The sequence below is a fragment of the Bufo bufo genome, chromosome 5, assembly GCF_905171765.1.
Source record: "Bufo bufo chromosome 5, aBufBuf1.1, whole genome shotgun sequence".
Taxonomy (NCBI): Eukaryota; Metazoa; Chordata; class Amphibia; order Anura; family Bufonidae; genus Bufo; species Bufo bufo.
In genome coordinates this window covers 462,017,237-462,039,934 of record NC_053393.1, presented here as the reverse complement: position 1 = coordinate 462,039,934, position 22,698 = coordinate 462,017,237, and the positions used below count along the sequence as shown (strand labels likewise).

The 22,698-nt window shown below is 43.3% G+C and overlaps 2 protein-coding genes across 3 annotated transcripts in view; both read right to left on the bottom strand.

Moving 5' to 3' along the window:
- The window catches only part of LOC121002302 (ATP-binding cassette sub-family B member 5-like), a 1,125,761-nt gene that overhangs the window by 464,791 nt on the left and 638,272 nt on the right, over nucleotides 1-22,698 (bottom strand). The gene's annotated exons all lie outside the window — the stretch shown is intronic.
- LOC121002303 (ATP-binding cassette sub-family B member 5-like) overlaps nucleotides 1-22,698 on the bottom strand; it is a 202,694-nt gene that overhangs the window by 54,984 nt on the left and 125,012 nt on the right. For both annotated transcript variants that reach the window (XM_040433703.1, XM_040433704.1), the window contains 6 exons: nucleotides 20,443-20,547; nucleotides 19,985-20,062; nucleotides 19,829-19,912; nucleotides 7,513-7,716; nucleotides 5,950-6,050; nucleotides 4,836-4,976 (listed from right to left, as the gene is read on the bottom strand). In XM_040433703.1, coding sequence (XP_040289637.1) covers nucleotides 4,836-4,976; nucleotides 5,950-6,050; nucleotides 7,513-7,716; nucleotides 19,829-19,912; nucleotides 19,985-20,062; nucleotides 20,443-20,547 — 713 coding nt within the window. The remainder of the gene's footprint in view (nucleotides 1-4,835; nucleotides 4,977-5,949; nucleotides 6,051-7,512; nucleotides 7,717-19,828; nucleotides 19,913-19,984; nucleotides 20,063-20,442; nucleotides 20,548-22,698) is intronic.

Genomic DNA, 22,698 nt, shown 5'->3' with positions numbered 1-22,698 from the left:
GAGTGCAAGCTCCTTTGCTGCAAATCCTGTGTTCAACACTCTGTAATTACCCTGCTGTACTGAATTGCCTGCATCGACCGAATTGCAAAATCGACTGTATACTGAGGAACTGCGTTTCCAATATTGTCTCTGCCTGCAAACTACTAAAGTTGAAGTTCTGTTTTAACACCACGTTTCCTCAAATTATTTCTGCTTTCCGCAAACGGCGTGCCACCGTTTACTTGGCACTGGCGTCACGAACTATTTCTAATTCTATACCTGCCCTTGCAGAGAGTCAGCTGTACCAGGTTAGTGTATATTGCACTACTACACCCAGAAACACCTACTACGCACAACTTGAGTACACTGCAAATCTCTTTTTAATGATCCATGAAACACGGATGCAAAACAGATGGCATCCGTGGTTTTCACTAACCCATAGACTATAATCCATGAACACGGACAAAATAGAGCATGCATCTGTGCTAAAAAAAACTGACCCACGGACCGTGCTAAAACACTGATGTGTGAATACACACATTAAAATTAATAGGGACTTGTGCTGTCCGTGGAACAATGTAGTGTGAATGAGGCTTAAGGGTCCATTCACACGTCCGCAAGTGTTTTGCGGCCCGTAAATTGCGGATCCGCAAAACGTGTACACCGGCCATGTGCGTTCCGCATTTTGCGCATCGCACATGGCCGGCACTATAATAGAAATGCCTTTTCTTGTCTGTGTCTGCGGACAAGAATAAGACATGTTCTATTTTTTTGTGGGGCCGCGGAATGGAAGTGTGTGCTGTCCGCATCTTTTCCGGCCCCATTGAAACTGATTAGGTCCACACCTGTTCCGCAAAATTGCGGGAACGGATGCAGACCCATATTGCGGACGTGTGAATGGACCCAAAATAACAGCTTCCCCGATCTCAGCTGGGACCTTGTAGCTCCCACATCTTTACCTCTTAGTCACGTTAGTCACATTTGACCACGGCATTGGAGGGTTTAAATGTTTGCGATCTGCCATTCGCCCCAGGCCTTTGCTGTTTGAAACAGCAGAAACTCTGTAGTTCTGGTCAGGGCTGGTGCAAGGATTTTTGCCAACACAAATGAAGCTACCTTTTGGCGCCCCCCTCCCCCACCACCACCATAACTCGGTGGGGGTGATGTAAAAAGGAGAGGGTGATGTAACATGGAGGGGGTGATGTGACATGGGGTGGGATGAGAAATGTGACACAGAGGGGGTGATGTGACATGGATGAGGGAGAAATGTGACATGGAGGGGAGAAATGTGACATGGGATGATGTGCCATGGGGGGGGAGAAATGTGACATGGGGGGATGATGTGCCATGGGGGGGAGAGATTTGACACAAAGGGGGTGATGTAAAAAGGAGGGGGAGAAATGTGACATTGAGGGGGAGAAATGTTACATTTCTCCCCCATGTCACATTTCTCCCCCACCATGTCACATTTCTCCCCCACTATGTCACATTTCTCCCCCTCCATGTCACATTTCTCCCCTCCATGTCACATTTATTCCCCTCCATGTCACATTTCTCCCCCTAAATGTCACATTTCTCCCCCTCAATGTCACATTTCACCTCCCCATGTCACATCACCCCCATGTCACATTTCTCCCCCTCAGTGGCACATTTCCCCCCTCCCATGTCCCCCCCCCCTTTATTAATGTTGTGTAAAAAAAACATTATGCTCACCTGGCCCTGGTCATATCTGCAGCAGCTCCCCTTCTCCTCTGTGTGGTCCTGGTATTTTCTCAGAGCATTTTGACAGAGCTGCGGCCACTGATTGGCTGAGTGGGAAAGGTCCTCAAACTTGTCGGGAGCCCAGAGAGAAGATACCAGGACCACACAGAGGAGAACAGCCGCGGCCGAACGGCGGCGCGCAAGTGACTTATTTAAAAAAAAAAAAAAAAAGTTACATTTTCCACCCCCCTTGGTGATCTCCACTCGCGAGCGGGTGCCATCATTAAAGTGATGACTTCTGCCGTATATTAACAGCGGAGATTGCAAGGGGTTAAAGGGGTCGTACATGCATTATATATTGATGACCTATCCTCAGGATAGATCATCAACATTTGATCGGCGGGGGAAACACCCGGCAACCTGGTCAATCAGCGGTTTGAAGAAGAGCTACTAGTTTGCAGTGACAGTTTACATCCCTCCACGGAACAATAATAATCTTCATATACATCACTAACTGTTATACCTGCAGATATGTATTGTGTCCCTTTCCCGCCACTGTAGTTACTGTTACAGAACTATGGTAACCAATACAGCATTTGCCTAATTTTTTGCTCAGTCTGTACAGTGGCGGATCCAGGGGGGGCAACGGGGCAATTGCCCCCACCCGAGCTGGCGGCGACGGCGGGGCACAGGGAGATGAACGCTTCCATTGTGGAAGCGCTCATCTCCATAGTCATCTGTATCGCCGTCCTCAGGACAGCGATACAGATGGCTGTGCTGAGGCAGGGGAGGGAGAGGCGTGTCCCTTTCCCTTCCTCTGATAGGCTGCAGGCACTAGGCCGGCAGCCTATCAGAGGCCGGCGCAGGCGGTGCGATGACGTCATCACACCGCCTGAGCAGTACAGCGTGGGACACAGGCCGGAAGAGGCCTGCATCGCATCGCTGACATGGAGGGAAGTATGTGTATTTTTTTTTTGTGTTTAAAAAAAATATATATATACAATACTTTTACTGGCACATGGGGGGCTGTTATTACTGGGGGGGGGCTGTTATTACTGGCACAGGGGGGGCTGTTAATACTAATACATGGGGGGCTGTTATTAATACTGGCACATGGGGGGGCTGTTATTAATACTGGCACATGGGGGGCTGTTATTAATACTGGCACATGGGGGGCTGTTATTAATACTGTCACATGGGGGCTGTTATTAATACTGGCACATGGGGGCTTTTATTAATACTGGCACATGGGGTGCTGTTATTAATACTGGCACATGATTGGGGGCACTATAGGGGCATCTACTGAGGCCACAAAGAAGGGGTATTTTATATGGGGCACTCTGTACAGTACAATTTTATACTGGAACACATTATGGTGGGTACTATGGGGAAGGGGGGGAGAGGAGTACTATGGGGTCATCTACGGGGGGCACTAAGAAGGGGTATTTTATACTTGCAAATTATGGGGGACACTGAGGGCATCTACTGGAGCATTTTATACTGGTACATTATGGGGGGCACTAGGAGGAAGGAGGGTGTGGAGCACTATGGGGGCATTTACTGGGGGCACTATATAGGGGTATTTTCTACTGGCACATTATGGGGATATTACAAGGGGGTATTTTTTGCACTGTCACATTATAAGGAGAATTATTTCTACTGGGGGGGCATTATGGTGGGCTTTATTACTCCCCCATGGTATGACCCCCTAGTAGCAGCACCAGCCTCTCCCTGCTCTGCTATCCCTCTGCCCCTTCTCCAAATCCTTATTATGAAATCTTTCTCATTAGGATAAAACACATCAGCTCCACCGAGCCCCCGGCCAAAGTGTTGAAGTGGTGTCCGAGATCCCCAAGGGCCAAGCCAAGTAATTGTAAGTTTTCATGTGAAATATGTTTGTTATACACATATAGCATACACTGTGTCACACAATATTCAGTATACCTCTACACTGTGCCCCACAATATACAGTATACCTCTACACTGTGCCCCACAATATACAGTATACCTCTACACTGTGCCACACAATATACAGTATACCTCTACACTGTGCCCCACAATATACAGTATACCTCTACACTGTGCCACACAATATACAGTATACCTCTACACTGTGCCACACAATATACAGTATACCTCTACACTGTGCCACACAATATACAGTATACCTCTACACTGTGCCACACAATATACAGTATACCGCTACACTGTGCCACACAATATACAGTATACCTCTACACTGTGCCACACAATATACAGTATACCTCTACACTGTGCCACACAATATACAGTATACCTCTACACTGTGCCACACAATATACAGTATACCTCTACACTGTGCCACACAATATACAGTATACCTCTACACTGTGCCACACAATATACAGTATACCTCTACACTGTGCCACACAATATACAGTATACCTCTACACTGTGCCACACAATATACAGTATACCGCTACATTGTGCCACACAATATACAGTATACCTCTACACTGTGCCACACAATATACAGTATACCTCTACACTGTGCCACACAATATACAGTATACCTCTACACTGTGCCACACAATATACAGTATACCTCTACACTGTGGAGTCTTTTCTATAAGCACCATTGTTTTGTGGCGGCGGACAGAAAATAATCTGAAAGTGCCCCTCCCGAGACCAGGCACTGGATCCGCCACTGAGTCTGTATCATTTTCATGATCCCCTGTGGGCTATTTTCTAGCTGACAATCTGAATATTTGGAAACTTTGTACCTGTTATTTTACTATTGTCATTGCTTTCCATTATAAAGGTGTCTACTGGGATTCAGGTTAGAGGGCAGACCAGCAGTGGAGCAACAGATTTTTTCAGCAAGCACTCATTGGTATTATTCTTGGATTGATGAATGTGAGTGCATGTACACAGACTGGTTTCTTTACAATACAGTGGACCCTATGGAGCAACATTATCTATTCTCTCTCTTATAGATTACTGTAGCCAAATACATTGTCCAAAAAAATGGTGAACTCCTGGCACCCAAAACCCGAGGCATGTGACCAGCCGGCCACTTCCTAACAATGCCCCCCCCCCCCCCCCCCCCCACTCCTAAGAAATTTTAAATCAAGGAATCACTGTACATATACATGATCTTACATGTTGATACTTACAGCATCACTTCTTCTACATTCATCCTTCCCACGTTTATTAGATAAGCTCCAAAGCGATAACTGGCTGCATAAGCAAATAATATGAAAGACTGGCTGAATGCAAAGCAAATTCCATATATCTGGGCCTTTCGCTGTGAATTCCTATGAGGTGACATAAAACCTATTCATTAGTGGATGGATGAGCAGATACCAGCTTGCCCTGTTATCAGAAAGAAACATCTACTAAATGGCACAGCTCTCGGAGGAGCGATTCCACTGTTCCTGCTCTCTTTCCAATAGGCCTAGCATTAGGACTGAAAAGAAAAGGGATGACAGCACAAGGATATGCCATCACTTTATAGCCCCAGTATACCTCTGGGATTTCCACCGATCCTGCAGAGAGGCGGTGCTGGCCACCAGTTGTGCAGGAAACTGCAGCCTGGTCCTGCTGGACCCAGAGAAATAAAAGAAAAGATGTATACTTCTTTTCTATGCATTCACTCCCAATTTTGGCTGATATACCAATACCAATGCCAATGTATTATTTATATAGGTAAGAGGCATTTGTTTTATGTAAGTGAGAACTACACATCCGTTTTGTCATCGCCAAGGCCAATTACTGGCCATGGCAGTGACCGGCTCTCCTTACGGCATGACAAATGGTCACATGACACAAGTGGATCCAGTGGATTGTTAAAGTGGATGTGTACGGTGAGGGAGCCCAGCAGAGCATCGGAGGCCTGGAGGAATAGGAGGGATAGGAGCTCATTCTTGCATAACCCCTTTAAGTAAGTTCTCGGGACAGCTGTGTATGCACACAAGAGTCTTCTCCTTTATGTTAGTGCAGCAGTCCAGACTTTTCATTTCACTTTGAGTGCTGACAGCAGGGGAACAGGGGTCAGTAGGAAAATGAAAAATGCCAGTCTGTTCTCCTTATGTCCAGTACTACTCAGGTATTACGGCAGGTAATAGTCCAGAATCCTGGTTACAGATTCCCTTTAATATTATTATATAAGAGCACAACTATGATGGTAATCAAGCTTTTATTTTTTTCTCTTAGTAACAGTGTCAGGATTCTTTATATTGTTGTATAGACAGAATACATAGATCTCAGGAGTCAATTGAGATAGCTGACCTGTATGGTTTCTGCAGACTCTCAGTATAATTGTTCTCAAACGTTTTTTCTCTTGTTAAAGACACAACTGTTCGAATATTTTCTACGGCTTCAGTTGCAATCTATTAGTTTAACATAAAAGGGAAATATTATATGTTAAATCAAAATTATGTAATGCTTTATACAAGCTCAAGACAAAAACTGGTCATACACACTAGAAAGGTGTTGGAGATCTTATTTGGACAACAACTATTCCTTCCGAACCAGCCATACACATGCACTCTCAATAGGGGTTATAGGGGTTGTGGTGGTGGTGGTGGGGGGGGTAAACTCCTGTCAGACAATTTTAGTAGCAGCTTATCTCCCTTAAGAACTTAAGAACATGAATGCATGAAATCTTACATGCCTAACCCTTCTTTCTCCTGACATCTGCTATACACTTTAGACTGCCATAATCATTGGGATTGCCAGCATTTATCTAATTTATCTAATGTGTATGTCCAGTGTCAGACTAGGGTTAATTGGGCCCACCAGAGGAAATTATTCTTGGGGCCCAACCCCATATCATCAATAAAGTCTATTAGGTTTTGATTAAAAGAACTAGACCCTAGTAGCAAATGATTGGCTCCAAATGGGTTGTTTTCTCCTAGACTTTTGGGGCCAACTATAGTATCAGAACCTGGGCTCACTGGGGATCCTCTGGATCTCTGGTAGACCAGTCAAACGCTGCATATGGCCACCTTTAGTAGATTACTTACTTTTAAATATTTTAAAGTGTAATGTGCTGAGTGTATTATTGTCACCGCCATTTTTGTGTGAAGATCTGGCAGACGTTCTTCTCTACCTCTTGTATGATGTTCTTTGTTTTGGTTTCACTTTCTCAGTCATCTCCTTTCCTTCTGCCAGGTGTCACTTATTTCGACTAATCGTCTTCCTTTATAATCCCTCCCATACTGCCTCACTTTGCGGTTTATACTACTTCCTGAATGAGGTGTTCACTGCTGGAGGCTGCTTCTGCTGTTTGTTCAGATAAGTCATTTACTTTGTTGTGTTTCCTTGCTGGCTTGAATCTAGGTGACCCTGACTCCGTCCCTATTAAGTGCAGGGAGCCGGTGGTCGTGTCCCCTCACTATTATAGGGTTTTCAGGTGTCACACAGTATTAGGTACGCGGGCATGCAATCGTCTACCATACAGACCCTTGCATGTACATAGAAGTCAGGGAGAGCTCTGAGGGTTTTTTAGTGCTCACCTATAAGCTCCTTAGTTTGGGATCAAGCCAGTCGCTCGTTTATTTATATGTTCCAGCTATCTGCTAACTTCATCCGTGACAATTATATCATAATGATGTATAAACTATAATGTAAAGTTGATGTTCCTAATGGTAGTTCTATATGTTTACATTCCAAAATAAAATGATTATATGGATCACAGTGTGTCTAGGACAACAATAGTGCTTTAAAACAGCATTGTATGAAAATAAGTGTAATTATGAAATTAGTTGGACTTGTATAAGAAAATATATGTGTAATATGGTGCTAGCAGGAAGAGCTTTACACTAGTAGCCATTTAACAGTCATGAATACCTTTCCTGCTTCTTGAAGATCCTTTTTATCACGATTAGCAAAACCTGTAAGGGCCCTGGTTTCTAAAAGACCGGTGACCACAAGGACAGGAGTCATTCCTAGAATCAGCAAAGACATCTCCCAGCCAAAAAACAAAGCAATTAGAATGGATAGTCCCATACTGCCAAAATTCTGTGCAAGTAAGCCAAGCCTGGAGCCAGTTGCCTAAATAAAAATTAAGAAAAAATGTAATTGACAATATCTTATAGAAAACAAATAACGCCAATGATAAGAAGAACCTAATAAAGATTTGAAGGTAAACATACTATGTATTTAGAGTTTAAAGTATGTATCATATTGCCCATATATTTTTAGTTTCGATGGATTCTATAAAACTTTAATCTCACACTAAACCAACGGTGGTCAATGCACCAAACAACGGAGGCCTCAAATGTGTACCTTGACCCCATATGAGGGCCACATATTACATTCAGCTATACTTGTCCTTCTCTTGCAGTGGAGAGATGATAAATAGGAGATAGGGAACACCGAACACATGCCTGCTGCATGCTGCAAATTTTGTATATCTTGTCTTTCGAAGTTTATTTCATTAATCCCCTAAGGCTACGTTTTGGAAAAAAAAGGGCAGAACACTGCTGCATGCAGTGGTATTTTTCCCAGCAAGATGACGATATTCACACTAGACCCCAAAGGACCGCCATAATAATGAATGGGATCAGTTGGGTGAAGGCAGTATCTGGCATATTACTGACTGTTACGCGTATGTATAAAGACTTGCTTTATCTGTCTTAGTTATCTGCCTATTTTTTTAAATCTTCATTTCTTAAAATGTTCTTCAAGATGACCTGTCACCGCTCCTGACATGCCTGTTTTAATAGCTTCACACATTCCCCATGTTATAACAATTCTGGAGCATATATTCTTATGACTGTATTCTGTGCCATTTCTTTGTTATTTCTACTAGAAGTTATGGATAAATTACTTAGTAGTCTGCAGTAAGGGTACAGTGGGGTGGTAACCAGTTGGGGGGGTGTACCTGCACAGACTCACTCAGACTCAATCACTGCTGCCATTCTCAGACTGTGCAGATACACCCCCCCCCCAACTTGTTACCTCCCCTCTGTACCCTTGCTAGCAATAAATGCATAACTTCCAGTAGAAATAATAAAGGAATGGCATAACATAGAGACATAAGAATAGATGCTCCAGAATTGTTATTACACGGAGAATGCATGAAGCTATTAAAACAGGCATCAGGCGAGGTGACAGTTCCTCTTTAAGATGATATTTGAGGCTTTGAAACCAATGAATAATAAGTAAGTAAAGTAAGCAAAGGAGTAGGACTCAAATTACAATGGTTTAAGCATACAATGTTTGTCCCATAACCAGTTAAAGAGGTTGGCCAGTTTATATGGGTACAGCTCATACATTCAGCTGGTAATAAGCATTATTAAACCATCAGCACTGATGTCATAATTAGGGATGGCCTTGCGGTTCGTCCGGTGGACGTTTCACGGCGTAATTTGCGCGTTCACGATTCTCCGAACATGCAAACATATGGTGATGTCCGCTGGCACCATATTCTTTTGCATTGCACCAAACTTTGACCCATGATGACACACACATCAGGTGGGACAGGACAGTCAATTGAGACGTTTCAGCACATGGACACACCCCCACCCTATAACAGAACCCGATCGGCAGCCATTTTACATTCTGTGTTTTGCCAGTGTAGGGAGAGGTTGTGGAGCATGGACAGACTGTCAGGGACTCCAAACGCTAGCTAATAGTGCCACAAAAGTCCTTTTATGGACTGGTATAGGGTGTGCTATTGATAAGTGTGATATATTGAGGGGTATGATACTTAGTGATTAGCGGGCAGGGACAATATTCGAATTCGTGATATTTCGAGAATATTTGGTAGAATATGCATCATATATTCGCAAATTCGAGATCATTTTCTTGATCGCAAAAAATCGGCAATATAATTTTCGCGTAATGCGCACAAAATACAGGCGTGGGTCACTATAGCTACATTTTTTAAGCTGCTAGAAGTTTCCTGAGTCTGGAGAAAATGGTTGGCATGGCAGAAGATTAAAATAGCTTTATATGCAGATAGAGTGCTCCAATATATTCGCGATTGTGAAATCGGGACCAATGGTGTAAATATTTTTGCGCAATACGTGCAACTTCACATTTTAACAGGTCTGACTATTCATTAGTGATTGGTGCACTAAGTATTGTCGTGAACTTGTGACATCACAGCACTATTTATGTATTTATGTAGCATACATACAGTACAGACCAAAAGTTTGGACACACCTTCTCATTCAAAGAGTTTTCTTTATTTTCAAGACTATGAAGGCATCAAAACTATGAATTAACACATGTGGAATTATATACATAACAAACAAGTGTGAAACAACTGAAAATATGTCATATTCTAGGTTCAAAGTAGCCACCTTTTGCTTTGATTACTGCTTTGCACACTCTTGGCATTCTCTTGATGAGCTTCAAGAGGTAGTCCCCTGAAATGGTCTTCCAACAGTCTTGAAGGAGTTCCCAGAGATGCTTAGCACTTGTTGGCCCTTTTGCCTTCACTCTGCGGTCCAGCTCTCCCCAAACCATCTCGATTGGGTTCAAATCCGGTGACTGTGGAGGCCAGGTCATCTGGCGCAGCACCCCATCACTCTCCTTCATGGTCAAATAGCCCTTACTTTCAAAGTTTTCCCAATTTTTCGGCTGACTGACTGACCTTCATTTCTTAAAGTAATGATGGCCACTCGTTTTTCTTTGCTTAGCTGCTTTTTTCTTGCCATAATACAAATTCTAACAGTCTATTCAGTAGGACTATCAGCTGTGTTTCCACCTGACTTCTCCTCAACGCAACTGATGGTCCCAACCCCATTTATAAGGCAAGAAATCCCACTTATTAAACCTGACAGGGCACACCTGTGAAGTGAAAACCATTTCAGGGGACTACCTCTTGAAGCTCATCAAGAGAATGCCAAGAGTGTGCAAAGCAGTAATCAAAGCAAAAGGTGGCTACTTTGAAGAACCTAGAATATGACATATTTTCAGTTGTTTCACACTTTTGTTATGTATATAATTCCACATGTGTTAGGTAATTCATAGTTTTGATGCCTTCAGTTTGAATCTACAATTTTCATAGTCATGAAAATAAAGAAAACTCTTTGAAAGAGAAGGTGTGTCCAAACTTTTGGTCTGTACTGTACATACAGCACTATTTATGTAGCATGTATGTATGGACAGCAGAACCAGCTACACTATATCACTATCTAACCTACACTGACTATCTCCCACTAACTATTTGTAATATATATATATATATATATATATATGGGCATCTGTGGGAATGACACTGTTATGGGCATCATTGGATGACACTGTTATGGGCATCTGTGGGGATGACACTGTTATGAGCATCTGTGGGGATGACATTGTTATGGGCATCAGTGGATGACTCTGTTATGAGGGGGGGAACGGTAGGAGGAAAGAGAAGAACTTGTGGAGGGGCCAGGGGTGTCCTGGAGGGGCCAGGAGGTGTGCTGGAGGGAGCCAGCCAGTCCCCCTTCACACAGTATTTATTAACCCCTTTCAGCAGTCCCCTGAAGGGTTAATAAATACTGTGAATGGGGGACTGCTGAAGGGGGTTAATAACTACTGTGAAGGGCCTTTCACAATAGTTATTAACCCCTCTCAGCAGTCACCCATTCACAGTATTTATTTATATAACACCTTTCAGCAATCCCTGGCAGCACAGACCAGTTAGTAGACACTACCTCAGGTGCCTGCAAACCAGAATTGACTGGTCTGGCGCGAATCTGCAGGCAGCTGCAGCGTGTGACATCAGAGAGTCAGTGCGCTCTGTGCAGTGCCAGTGACTGACTACTTGATTTGGATATCATGTGAGTAATATATATGGGCGATCGTGATTGGAAGCCCTATCGACTCTCTTTCTCACTATATAATTGCAATTGCCTTGTTGCCCCCCTCCCCCCGTCCCCGCCAGTGCCTGGGAAGGTTCTTATATATTAAGGTGTAGGCAACTTTCCTATTGGATGCTAGGGATGTTGCTAAGCTCAGACAAAGACATTGCAGCCTTCTCATTGGCCCACAAGCAAGAAGGGAGGTTACTGATGAAAGAAATATCTACAGGGTGGGCCATTTATATGGATACACCTTAATAAAATGGGAATGGTTGGTGATATTAACTTCCTGTTTGTGGCATTAGTATATGTGAGGGGGGAACTTTTCAAGATGGGTGGTGACCATAGTGGCCATTTTGAAGTCGGCCATTTTGAATCCAACTTTAGTTTTTTCAATAGGAAGAGGGTCATGTGACACATCAAACTTATTGGGAATTTCACAAGAAAAACAATGGTGTGCTTGGTTTTAACGTAACTTTATTCTTTCATGAGTTATTTACAAGTTTACGACCACTTATAAAATGTGTTCAATGGTCTGCCCATTGTGTTGGACTGTCAATGCAACTCTCTTCTCCCACTCTTCACACACTGATAGCAACACCGCAGGAGAAATGCTAGCACAGGCTTCCAGTATCCGTAGTTTCAGGTGCTGCACATCTCGTATCTTCACAGCATAGACAATTGCCTTCAGATGACCCCAAAGATAAAAGTCTAAGGGAGTCACTGGATATGCGAAATTGCTACGTGATGATGTGTTTCCCTCTTTATGCACTGAAGCTGGAACGTTCCCTGAGTTTTTCCAGCAAGATGGTGCACCACCACATTATGGGTGTCAGGTCAGAGCATTCCTAGATGAACAGTTTCCTGGAAAGTGGATTGGTCGTCATGGGCCAGTTGAATGGCCCCCAAGGTCTCCCAATCTGACCCCCTTAGACTTTTATCTTTGGGGTCATCTGAAGGCAATTGTCTATGCTGTGAAGATACGAGATGTGCAGCACCTGAAACTACGGATACTGGAAGCCTGTGCTAGCATTTCTCCTGCGGTGTTGCTATCAGTGTGTGAAGAGTGGGAGAAGAGGGTTGCATTGACAATCCAACACAATGGGCAGCACATTGAACACATTTTATAAGTGGTCAGGAACTTGTAAATAACTCATGAAAGAATAAAGTTACGTTAAAACTAAGCACACCATTGTGTTTCTTGTCAAATTCCCAATAAGTTTGATGTGTCACATGACCCTCTTCCTATTGAAAAAACAAAAGTTGGATTCAAAATGGCCGACTTCAAAATGGCCGCCATGGTCACCACCCATCTTGAAAAGTTTACTGATTAAGGTGTTTGGTATATCTTCTTCCACCAAATACTGAGTAAGGGGTTTGATATACCTGCTTCCACCAAATATTGATTGAGGCCTGCGATACACCTGCTTCCACAAAATACTGATTAAGGTGTTTGATATATCTGCTTCCACCAAATACTGATTACGGGGATTAATATAGCTGCTTCCACCAAATACTGATTAAGGGGATTGATATACCTGCTTCCATCAAATATTGATTGACGCCTGCGATACACCTGTTTCTAAAAAATACTGATTAAGGGGTTTAATATAGCTGCTTCCACCAAATATTGATTGATGCCTGCGATACACCTGCTTCCACAAAATACTATCAAATACCTGCTTCCACCAAATACTGATAATACGGTTTGATATACCTGCTTCCACCAAATAATGATTAAGGAGTTTGATATAGCTGCTTCCACCAAATATTGATTGAGGCCTGCGATACACCTGCTTCCACAAAATACTGATTAAGGTGTTTGATATATCTGCTTCCACCAATTACTGTTTACGGGGATTAATATAGCTGCTTCCACCAAATATTGATTGATGCCTGCGATACACCTGCTTCCACAAAATTCTGAGTAAGGAGTTTGATATACCTGCTTCCACCAAATACTGATTAAGGGGTTTGATATACCTGCTTCCACCAAATACTGATTGAGGCCTGCAATACACTTGCTTCCACAAAATACTGATTTAGGGGATTGATATACCTGCTTTCGCCAAATATTGATTGAGGCCTGCAATATACCTGCTTCCACAAAATACTGATTAAGAGGTTTGATATACCTGCTTCCACCAAATACTGATTAAGGGGATTGATATAGCTGCTTCAATCAAATATTGATTGAGGCCTGCGATACACCTGCTTCCACAAAATACTGAGTAAGGGGTTTGATATACCTGCTTCCACCAAATACTGATAATAGGGTTTGATATACCTGCTTCCACCAAATAATGATTAAGGGGTTTGATATTGCTGCTTTCACCAAATACTGATTGAGGCCTGCGATATAACTGCTTTCAAAATACTGATTAATCGCTTCCGGACCGCCTAACGCAGGATTGCGTTCCGGAGGCGGTCGATTCATTCCTCCTTGACGCGCCGGCGCGTCATCTCGCGAGTCGCGAGATTTCCTGTGAAGGCGCGCACACAGGAGCGCGCGTTCACAGGATCGGAAGGTAAACGAGCTGATCTACAGTCTGCCACGGCGATCATTCGCTGGCAGACTGTAGATGCGATTTTTTTTAACCCCTGAAAGGTATATTAGACGCTGTTTTGTTAACAGCGTCTAATATACCTGCTACCTGGTCCTCTGGTGGTCCCTTTTGCTTGGATCGACCACTAGAGGACACAGGCAGCTCTGTAAAGTAGCACCAAACACCACTACACTACACCCCCCCTGTCACTTATTAACCCCTTATTAACCCCTGATCACCCCATATTAGACTCCCTGATCACCCCCCTGTCATTGATCACCCCCCGTAAGGCTCCATTCAGATGTCTGTATGTGTTTTGCGGACCCGCGGATCCACGGTTCGGATCCGCGGATCCGCAAAACACATACGGACGTCTGAATGGAGCCTTACAGGGGGGTGATCACCCCATACAGACTCCCTGATCACCCCCCTGTCATTGATCACCACCCTGTAAGGCTACATTCAGACGTCCGTATGTGTTTTGCGGATCCACGGATCCGCAAAACACGGACACCGCGGGTCCGCAAAACACGGACACCGGCAATGTGCTTTCCGCATTTTGCGGATCCACACATTGCCAGAACTATATAGAAAATGCCTTTTCTTGTCCGCAATTGCGGACAAGAATAGGACATGTTCTATAGGCTCTACAAAAAACGCAGTGTTCGCCCGATCAGGCCTGATCTTGTGCGCACACTTGCGCTCAGTCCGCCCCACCGCAGTGACAGAATTAATTTTTTTCTGATCACTGCAAAAACACCGTAAAATCGCTGCAGCGCTATAAAAAGATCACTTTTGAGGGGCATGGCGAGAAATATTTTTATTTATATTTTTTTTATTTTCTTACAAAGTCTCATATTCCACTAACTTGTGACAAAAAATAAAATCTCACATGAACTCACCATACCCCTCGCGGAATCCAAATGCGTAAAATTTTTTAGACATTTAGATTCCAGACTTCTCACACTTTAGGGCCCCTAAAATGCCAGGGCAGTATAAATACCCCACATGTGACCCCATTTCGGAAAGAAGACACCCCAAGGTATTTCGTGAGGGGCATGGCGAGTTCATGTAAAATTTTATTTTTTGTCACAAGTTAGTGGAATATTAGACTTTGTAAGAGAAAAAATAAAGTAAAAATCATATTCCGCTAACTTGTGCCAAAAAAAAAAATATGCTAGGAACTCGCCATGCCCCTCACGGAATACCTTGGGGTGTCTTCTTTCAAAAATGGGGTCACTTGTGGTGTATTTATACTGCCCTGGCATTTTAGGGGACCTAAAGAGAGATATTTCTCTCACCCAGCATGGGTATATGTAAAAATACACCCCAAAACACATTGCCCTACTTCTTCTGAGTACGACGATACCACATGTGTGACACTTTTTTGCAGCCTAGGTGCCCAAAGGGGCCCAAATTCTAAAGAGCACCTTTAGGATTTCACAGGGCATTTTTTAGGCATTTGGATTCCAGACTTCTTCTCATGCTGTAGGTCCCCTAAAATGCCAGGGCAGTATAAATACCCCACAAGTGACCCCATTTTGGAAAGAAGACACCCCAAGGTATTTCATGATGGGCATAGTCAGTTCATGGAAGTTTTTATTTTTTGGCACAAGTTAGTGGAATATGAGACTTTGTAAGGAAAAAAATAAATAAAAAAAATCATTTTCCGCTAACTTGTGCCAAAAAATAAAAACTTCTATGAACTCAATATGCCCATCAGCGAATACCTTAGGGTGTCTACTTTCCGAAATGGGGTCATTTGTGGGGTGTTTCGACTGTCTGGGCATTGTAGAACCTCAGGAAACATGACAGGTGCTCAGAAAGTCAGATCTGCTTCAAAATGTGGAAATTCACATTTTTGTACCATAGTTTGTAAACACTATAACTTTTGTGCAAGCCAATAAATATACACTTATTGCATTTTTTTATCAAAGACATGTAGAACAATAAATTTAGAGAAACATTTATATAGAAATGTAGTTTTATTTGAAAAAATTTACAACTGAAAGTGAAAAATGACATTTAAAAAAAATCTGTAAATTTCGATTAATAACAAAAAAAAGTTAAAATGTCAGCAGCAATGAAATACCACCAAATGAAAGCTCTATTAGTGAGAAGAAAAGGAGGTAAAATTCATTTGGGTGGTAAGTTGTATGACCGCGCAATAAACCGTGAAAGTAGTGTAGTGCAGAATTGTAAAAAGTGGTCTGGTCATTAAGGGGGTTTAAGCTAGGGGAGCTGAGGTGGTTAAGGGGTTTTATTCCACCAAATACTGATTGAGGCCTGCGATACACCTGCTTTCACCAAATACTAATTAAGGGGATTGATATACCTGCTTCCACCAAATATTGATTAGGGGTTTGATTTACCAGCTTCCAACAAATACTCATTAAGGGGTTCTATACACCTGCTTCCACAAAATATTTATTAAGGGAATTGATACACCTGCTTCCACCAAATATTGATTGAGGCCTGCGATATACCTGCTTCAACAAAATACTATTTAAGGGGTTTGATATACCTGCTTCCACCAAATATTGATTGAGGCCTGCAATATACCTGCTTCCACAAAATACTGATTAAGCGGTTTGATATACCTGTTTCCACCAAATATTGAGCGTAAAAAGTTGATGATGCCGGATAACCCTCTTGCCCAACAGCTGACTGTTGGCTTGTCGGAACTGCTAGCCCGCCAACTACTGCCATATAAACTGGTGGAGGCCTTTAGAAAATTTGTGGCCATTGGCACACAGCAATGGATCGTCCCCGGAAGGAAATTGTCCCAGAAGGGCATCCCAGAGCTATATGGCCACATTCAGAGGCAAGTGAATATATCTTTGGCACACAGCATCGGTGCCAAGATACATCTGACCACAGACACGTGGTCTAGCAAACACGAGCAGGGAAGGTACATAACTTTTACTGCCCACTGGGTAAACATTCTGACGGCCGTCAAGCATGCAACCCATGGCTCCCGTGTGGATTACCGCCACGGATTGCATGCATGCCTGCCTCTTTTTCTCCTCCACCTACTCCATCCTCCGTCTCCTCCTCGGCTGACTTCTCCTTTTCCATTGCTACCGCCTCTTCCGCTGCACCCCCCAAATTCCCCAGAACCTACAGTATTTGACGTGCCAGATGAGACGTTGCCATACTGTGCTGCGGCTGTGGTGCCTGGAAGCCAAGAGCCACACTGGTTCTGCACTGCTATCAGCTCTGTGGTCACATGCCAATCATTGGCTAACCCCGCTCAATTTGACAGTTGGTAAAGTGGTGTGCGACAACGGTGCCAATCTGCTGAGCACGCTGAAACAGGGCAAAATGACACACGTGCCATGCATGGCACACCTCCTGAACTTAGTTGTGCAGCGATTCGTTGCCCAATACCCCTAGGTCCAGGACGTCTTGCGGCAGGCCAGGAAAATTTCTGGCCATTTTAGAAGATCTTACACGGCCATGGCTCGCCTTGCTGACGTTCAGCGGCGACACCACCTGCCCGTCAGACGTCTGATTTGTGACAGCCCGACGTGCTGGAACTCCACCTTCTATATGCTTGATAGGCTGCTCCAGCAGCAATGTGCAATTAACGACTACCTGTACGAACTCTGCAGCAGGACAGGTTCTGGGGAGCTTGGTTTCTTTTCACCGTGCCATTGGCTGCTCATGCGCGATGCATGCAGACATCTGCGGCCATTTGATAATATCACCAAACTGGTCAGTTGCAGCCAGGGCACCATCAGTAACATCGTACCTTACACCTTCTTTCTGGAGCGTGCATTGCGGTTCGTGACATTGATTAAGCTGTCGAGGAGCAGGAAGCCGCAATGCTGAATGAATTCCCAGGGGGGGCTACTCCATCTGAGACAAATCAGCAGGAGTCTGAAGAGGAGTCAGAGGTGGATGGTAGCTGGGGGGAGGAGGAGGAGCAAAAAGAGCAGGCTTTGAGGGGGACTTTAAACTTTCCTGGGATCCCTGGTGTTGTTTGTGGCTGGGGGGAGGAGACCAAGGATGACATTCTCCTGGGCGATGAGCAGAAGCAAGGGTGCTCCACCGCTTCGAATTTAGTGCAAATGGGGGCCTTTATACTCCAGTGTTTAAAGAGGGACCCCCGTATAAAAGGCATAAAGGGTAAGGACCAGTACTGGGTGGCAACATACTTAGATCCCCGATAAAAACACAAAATGGCAGACATATTACCAGCATCACAGAGGGCTGTCAGAATGCAGCATGTCCAGGCCTTGCTGCGAGAGATGCTGCATTCTGCTGTTGTGGGTGCTGGCAGAGGAATTTCCACCCACAGTGAAACAGTTGCGGGTACCAATCCTACCGCACCTGCAAGAAGAGGGTGGTTTGAAAATGTGTTGTTCACTTCAGATATGAGATCATTCTTGCAGCCAACCCATCAACAGCCGCCCTACGGATCCAGCCTCAGGGAACTCCTAGACCGACAGGTGTCTGACTACATCGGGTTAACGGCTGATGTGGACGCTCTGAGAAGCAAGGAACCTCTGGACTACTGGGTGTGCAGGCTTGACCTGTGGACAGAGCTGGCGAAATTTGCCATGGAACTCTTGGCTTGCCCCTTATCGAGTGTCCTGTCCGAAAGGACGTTCAGCGCAGCAGGGGGGATCATGACGGATAAGAGCACTCGCCTAGCTCACGACAGTGTGGACTACCTCACATTTCTAAAAATGTAAGAGGCATGGATCTCGGAGGAATTTAACACCTGTGACGACCACGTGTAATTGAATTTCCTCATGCCAGCCCACACATATCCGCCATCACCCAGAACAAAGAATGGTCCTTGTCTTATGTATATACAGCGACATAAAAGGCCTTTTCTGTCAGGTAAATGCCTAATTTTTGGGGCCTCTACTCCAGTGGCCTACACTAAAATTGTTATCCAGTGACCGCCTAATGTACCTCCAGCCATATAATCACTTGTTCTTTTCTGTCAGGTGAATGCCTAATTTTTGGGGCCTGTACTCCACTGGTCTACAGTAAGATTGTTATGCAGTGACTGCCTAATGTATCTCCAGGGACATAATAACTTGTTCTGTTCTGTCAGGTGAATGCCTAATTTTTGGGGCCTGTACTCCCGTGGCCTAAAATAAAACTTTTCTAGGCTCCAGCTGGGCACATTTTTGAGAGTTTCCCTTTAAGATGCATAAAAATGGCCCCTGATTAAAATACATATTTGTTATGGGAATATTTGCCATTGATCCCCCTCTGGTATGTCACTGTCCATGTTGTGGGACTATTTGTGCACTTCTAATAAGTATTTGGTGGCTGAAAATATGACCTGAAGGTTTTTCAGGTTCGCCTGCCATTAAAGTGAATGGGGCCTGCCGCGAATGCGTGGTTCGCAAACATTTGATCGCGAACGCGAACCGTCCCGGCCGATGTTCATCCATCACTAGTCATAATTCATGTTTACTCACAGGTCCCCTGATTGCCCTGTCCTGGCGCTGGGAACTTCTGCTGATGGAGGATTTCATTCACTGACACTGGAGACTGACAGATAAACCATCGCATGCCAAGTCCATCCCTAGTGTAACTGAAGGGAGGCCTCTGACAGCCATATTCCCAGCGCAGCAGCGTCGCGCAAGTCAGATGACCTGCATATAAACATTAATTATGCATATTAAACTATCGGACATCAGTACTGATGATTTACTAATGCTTATTATTAGCTGCATGCATGTGATGTTCCCAGAACATGTGCACCTAATAATATACACTGACAGCCCCCTTTAATATTGTAACTTGAAGGAATTCTGTACGATATTACAAAAATAAATCAAAAGTTGAGCGTACCGTCTGGATCTGGGAAGCTTCAGTAGAGAGTCTTGTTGTTAAAGCTCCTGTGTTATTTTTCTTGTCATCAAACCAGGATATTTCCTAGTGAATGAAAAAATACTGAAGTTATAACTCATACCGATGGTGATATTGAATTTTCCTGTTGACACTGACCTGATGCAGCATTGCTTTGAATGCCAAATGCCTTAAACGCATAGTGAGAACTTCTCCTGATCTCCCAAACATATAACCCTGATAAGTGAAAGACAAACTGTTTCAAACAAGCAATTAGAATAATAAAAATGACTTGAATAACAAGTTACAGTATAACAATGCACACTATAATTCAATAAAAAGGCTAGATAAATTTATGAATACGAGGCTGGATAACAAGACAGTAATAGGAAAAATGCTGTTTCACTGAAACAATTGACTGCTTCACAAATGGTATTTTGAAAGTTTTAGAAATGGACATACTGTAAGGCACTGTCATTGTATTCCACAGTATGAACAGGACTATTATCCTACACAGAAAGATGGTCTGTTTGGGAAAATGCTATGCTCTGAACCGCTGGAGGACAAATCAAACACAACAAAAACAAAAATTATGAATAAAAGGAGCATCGACATACCTGTAAGAAGTAAGTAAAAAAAGACACAACTCCAACAACTGCAAACATTATGCAATATAAGTTAGATTCACGTTTTATTTTTTCCGGATCATCATCACCAAAGATCTGTCAAAACAGGAAAAAAAATGTTTATTTTTAAGGCTACATGCACACGAACGTTGTTTGTTTCTGTGTCCGATCTGGGTTTTTTTTGCGGATAGGATGCGGACCTATTCATTTCCATGGGTCTGCAAAAAATGTGTGCTGTCCGCATCAGTATGTCTGTTCCTTAGCCCCGCAAAAAAAAAAGAACATGACCTATTCTTGTCCATTTTAGGCATTGTTACAATGGATCCGCAAAATAAAACGGATGTCATACACAAAACACATACGGTCGTGTGCATGTAGCCTAAGGCAGTAGAAAACAGAGGAAGAAAATGCTATCAACACTAAAAATGCTAGCTGAAGACACCATGATAGCATATCATTATAACAGATCAATTTTTTTCTGTTCTTTTGATGGATCAGAAGAATGTGATATGTTACAATTTTCTCATAACTTGATCCATTCAGAGGTTGAATATTAAACTTAAAGGGGTTGTGTCACTTCAGTGGCATTTATCATGTAGGAAACCACTTACTAATAAATTGTTATTATGCATATTGCTTCCTTTGCTGGCTGGATACATTTTTCCATCACATTATATATTACTTGTTTCCATGGTTACGACCAGCCTGCAATCTATCAGGGGTGGTCGTGCTTGCACACTATAGGAAAAAGTGCACGCCTCTCTGGTGGCCGGGACCATGGGACATAAGCTGGTGCTTTTTTTTATAGTGTGCAAGCATGGCCACCACTAATGAATTGCGGGGTGGTCTGTAACCATGGAAATGAGCAGTGTATAACGTGATGGAAAAATGAATCCAGCCAGCAAATGAAGCAATATGGATAACTTCAATACATTAGTAAGTGGCTTGTATTAACTTCATCTACATAATAAATGCTATTTGCTGAAGTGACACAACCCCTTTAAATGGTCATTATACTTTCAAGAAAGTTTGCAATATATCTTAGAGAAAATGCCATTTTCTCCCTCTAGCAGCTCACTTCTCCCCACCTCTCTCCTCTCTATATATTTCTATGGGCAGTGTGTGTAATTTCTCCCTCCTCCTCCCTTTCCCCTCTTCATAGACTTCTGCTGGTTTTATTCAGCAGAGGATGTTAGCTTAGGAAAGAGGAGAAAAATTTATTTTCCATGGATGAGATATATTACAATGTTTTTATATTCATTTGTGCTTTTGATTTACTATTGGCTTATTTGTTGAGTACAGTGACTATTAAATAGTAAAGAAGGATTTATATGGCCTGATGGAACAGGCAATTGTCGGAAAGGAAGCAATCCTATCTGACAACTGCCTGCTCATCAGTGGAGGTGAAGCAATGCATTTCCATACTGTACAATGTAAAGTAGCAGCTCCGGTCCCCATGTTTCTGTGGGGCCCATAGCTGGCTAAAATATCCATTACCAGTAAGGAAAGTCTCCCTCACTTCCAGAGGGAGCAGTGTCAGGGAGGAAGGGATGGAGAGTGGAAAACAGGAGTGTTCGGGTCCAGACTGTCTGCTCATATTCACTTCTGCCTCATTTGACTTCCGGTGACGGATGCTGGTAGGAGAAAGGATCCCGCCACATAGGAATTAACAACAATTCAGACCAGGTCACAGGTAGGGAGTTAGTAATTAACATATCCTCTAGGACCTTGTCGCCGGCCGAACAATGTTCTGTCCAAGGGACTATACTTTTGTCCAAAGGACTCATTCCATCATTTTATGTTCGACCTTAGTAGGTTTTATAGGTCATCACGCCTTAAAGCACACTTCATACATGTTCAAGAGTTAAAAAAATCTGCTGTGTCTGAAATGTCGAATTGCTTGTCTATTTCGAAACTAGGACTTAGAAACAAAAGCAACTTTATGCCACCTAAAATATACCATGGGTAGAAGCCTTCATTGATCTAGTAGAAAAGGAGATTCAGAACACTATTATCTCCTTCAAAAAAGGCAAAATTTTCTTCCCTCTCCAACCTCTCGAATGTTGAGTCTACTGCACTACACACACTATAAAACTAGAAATCTATTACAATTAAACCTGCTAATAAAGGGAGTGCAGTTTTAGTTATGGACACTTTATATTAGATACAGGAAATTCATAGACAATTATCTGACACATATGAACTGACCAACATCAACCCCACCTTCAGAATACAAAAAGAAATTGC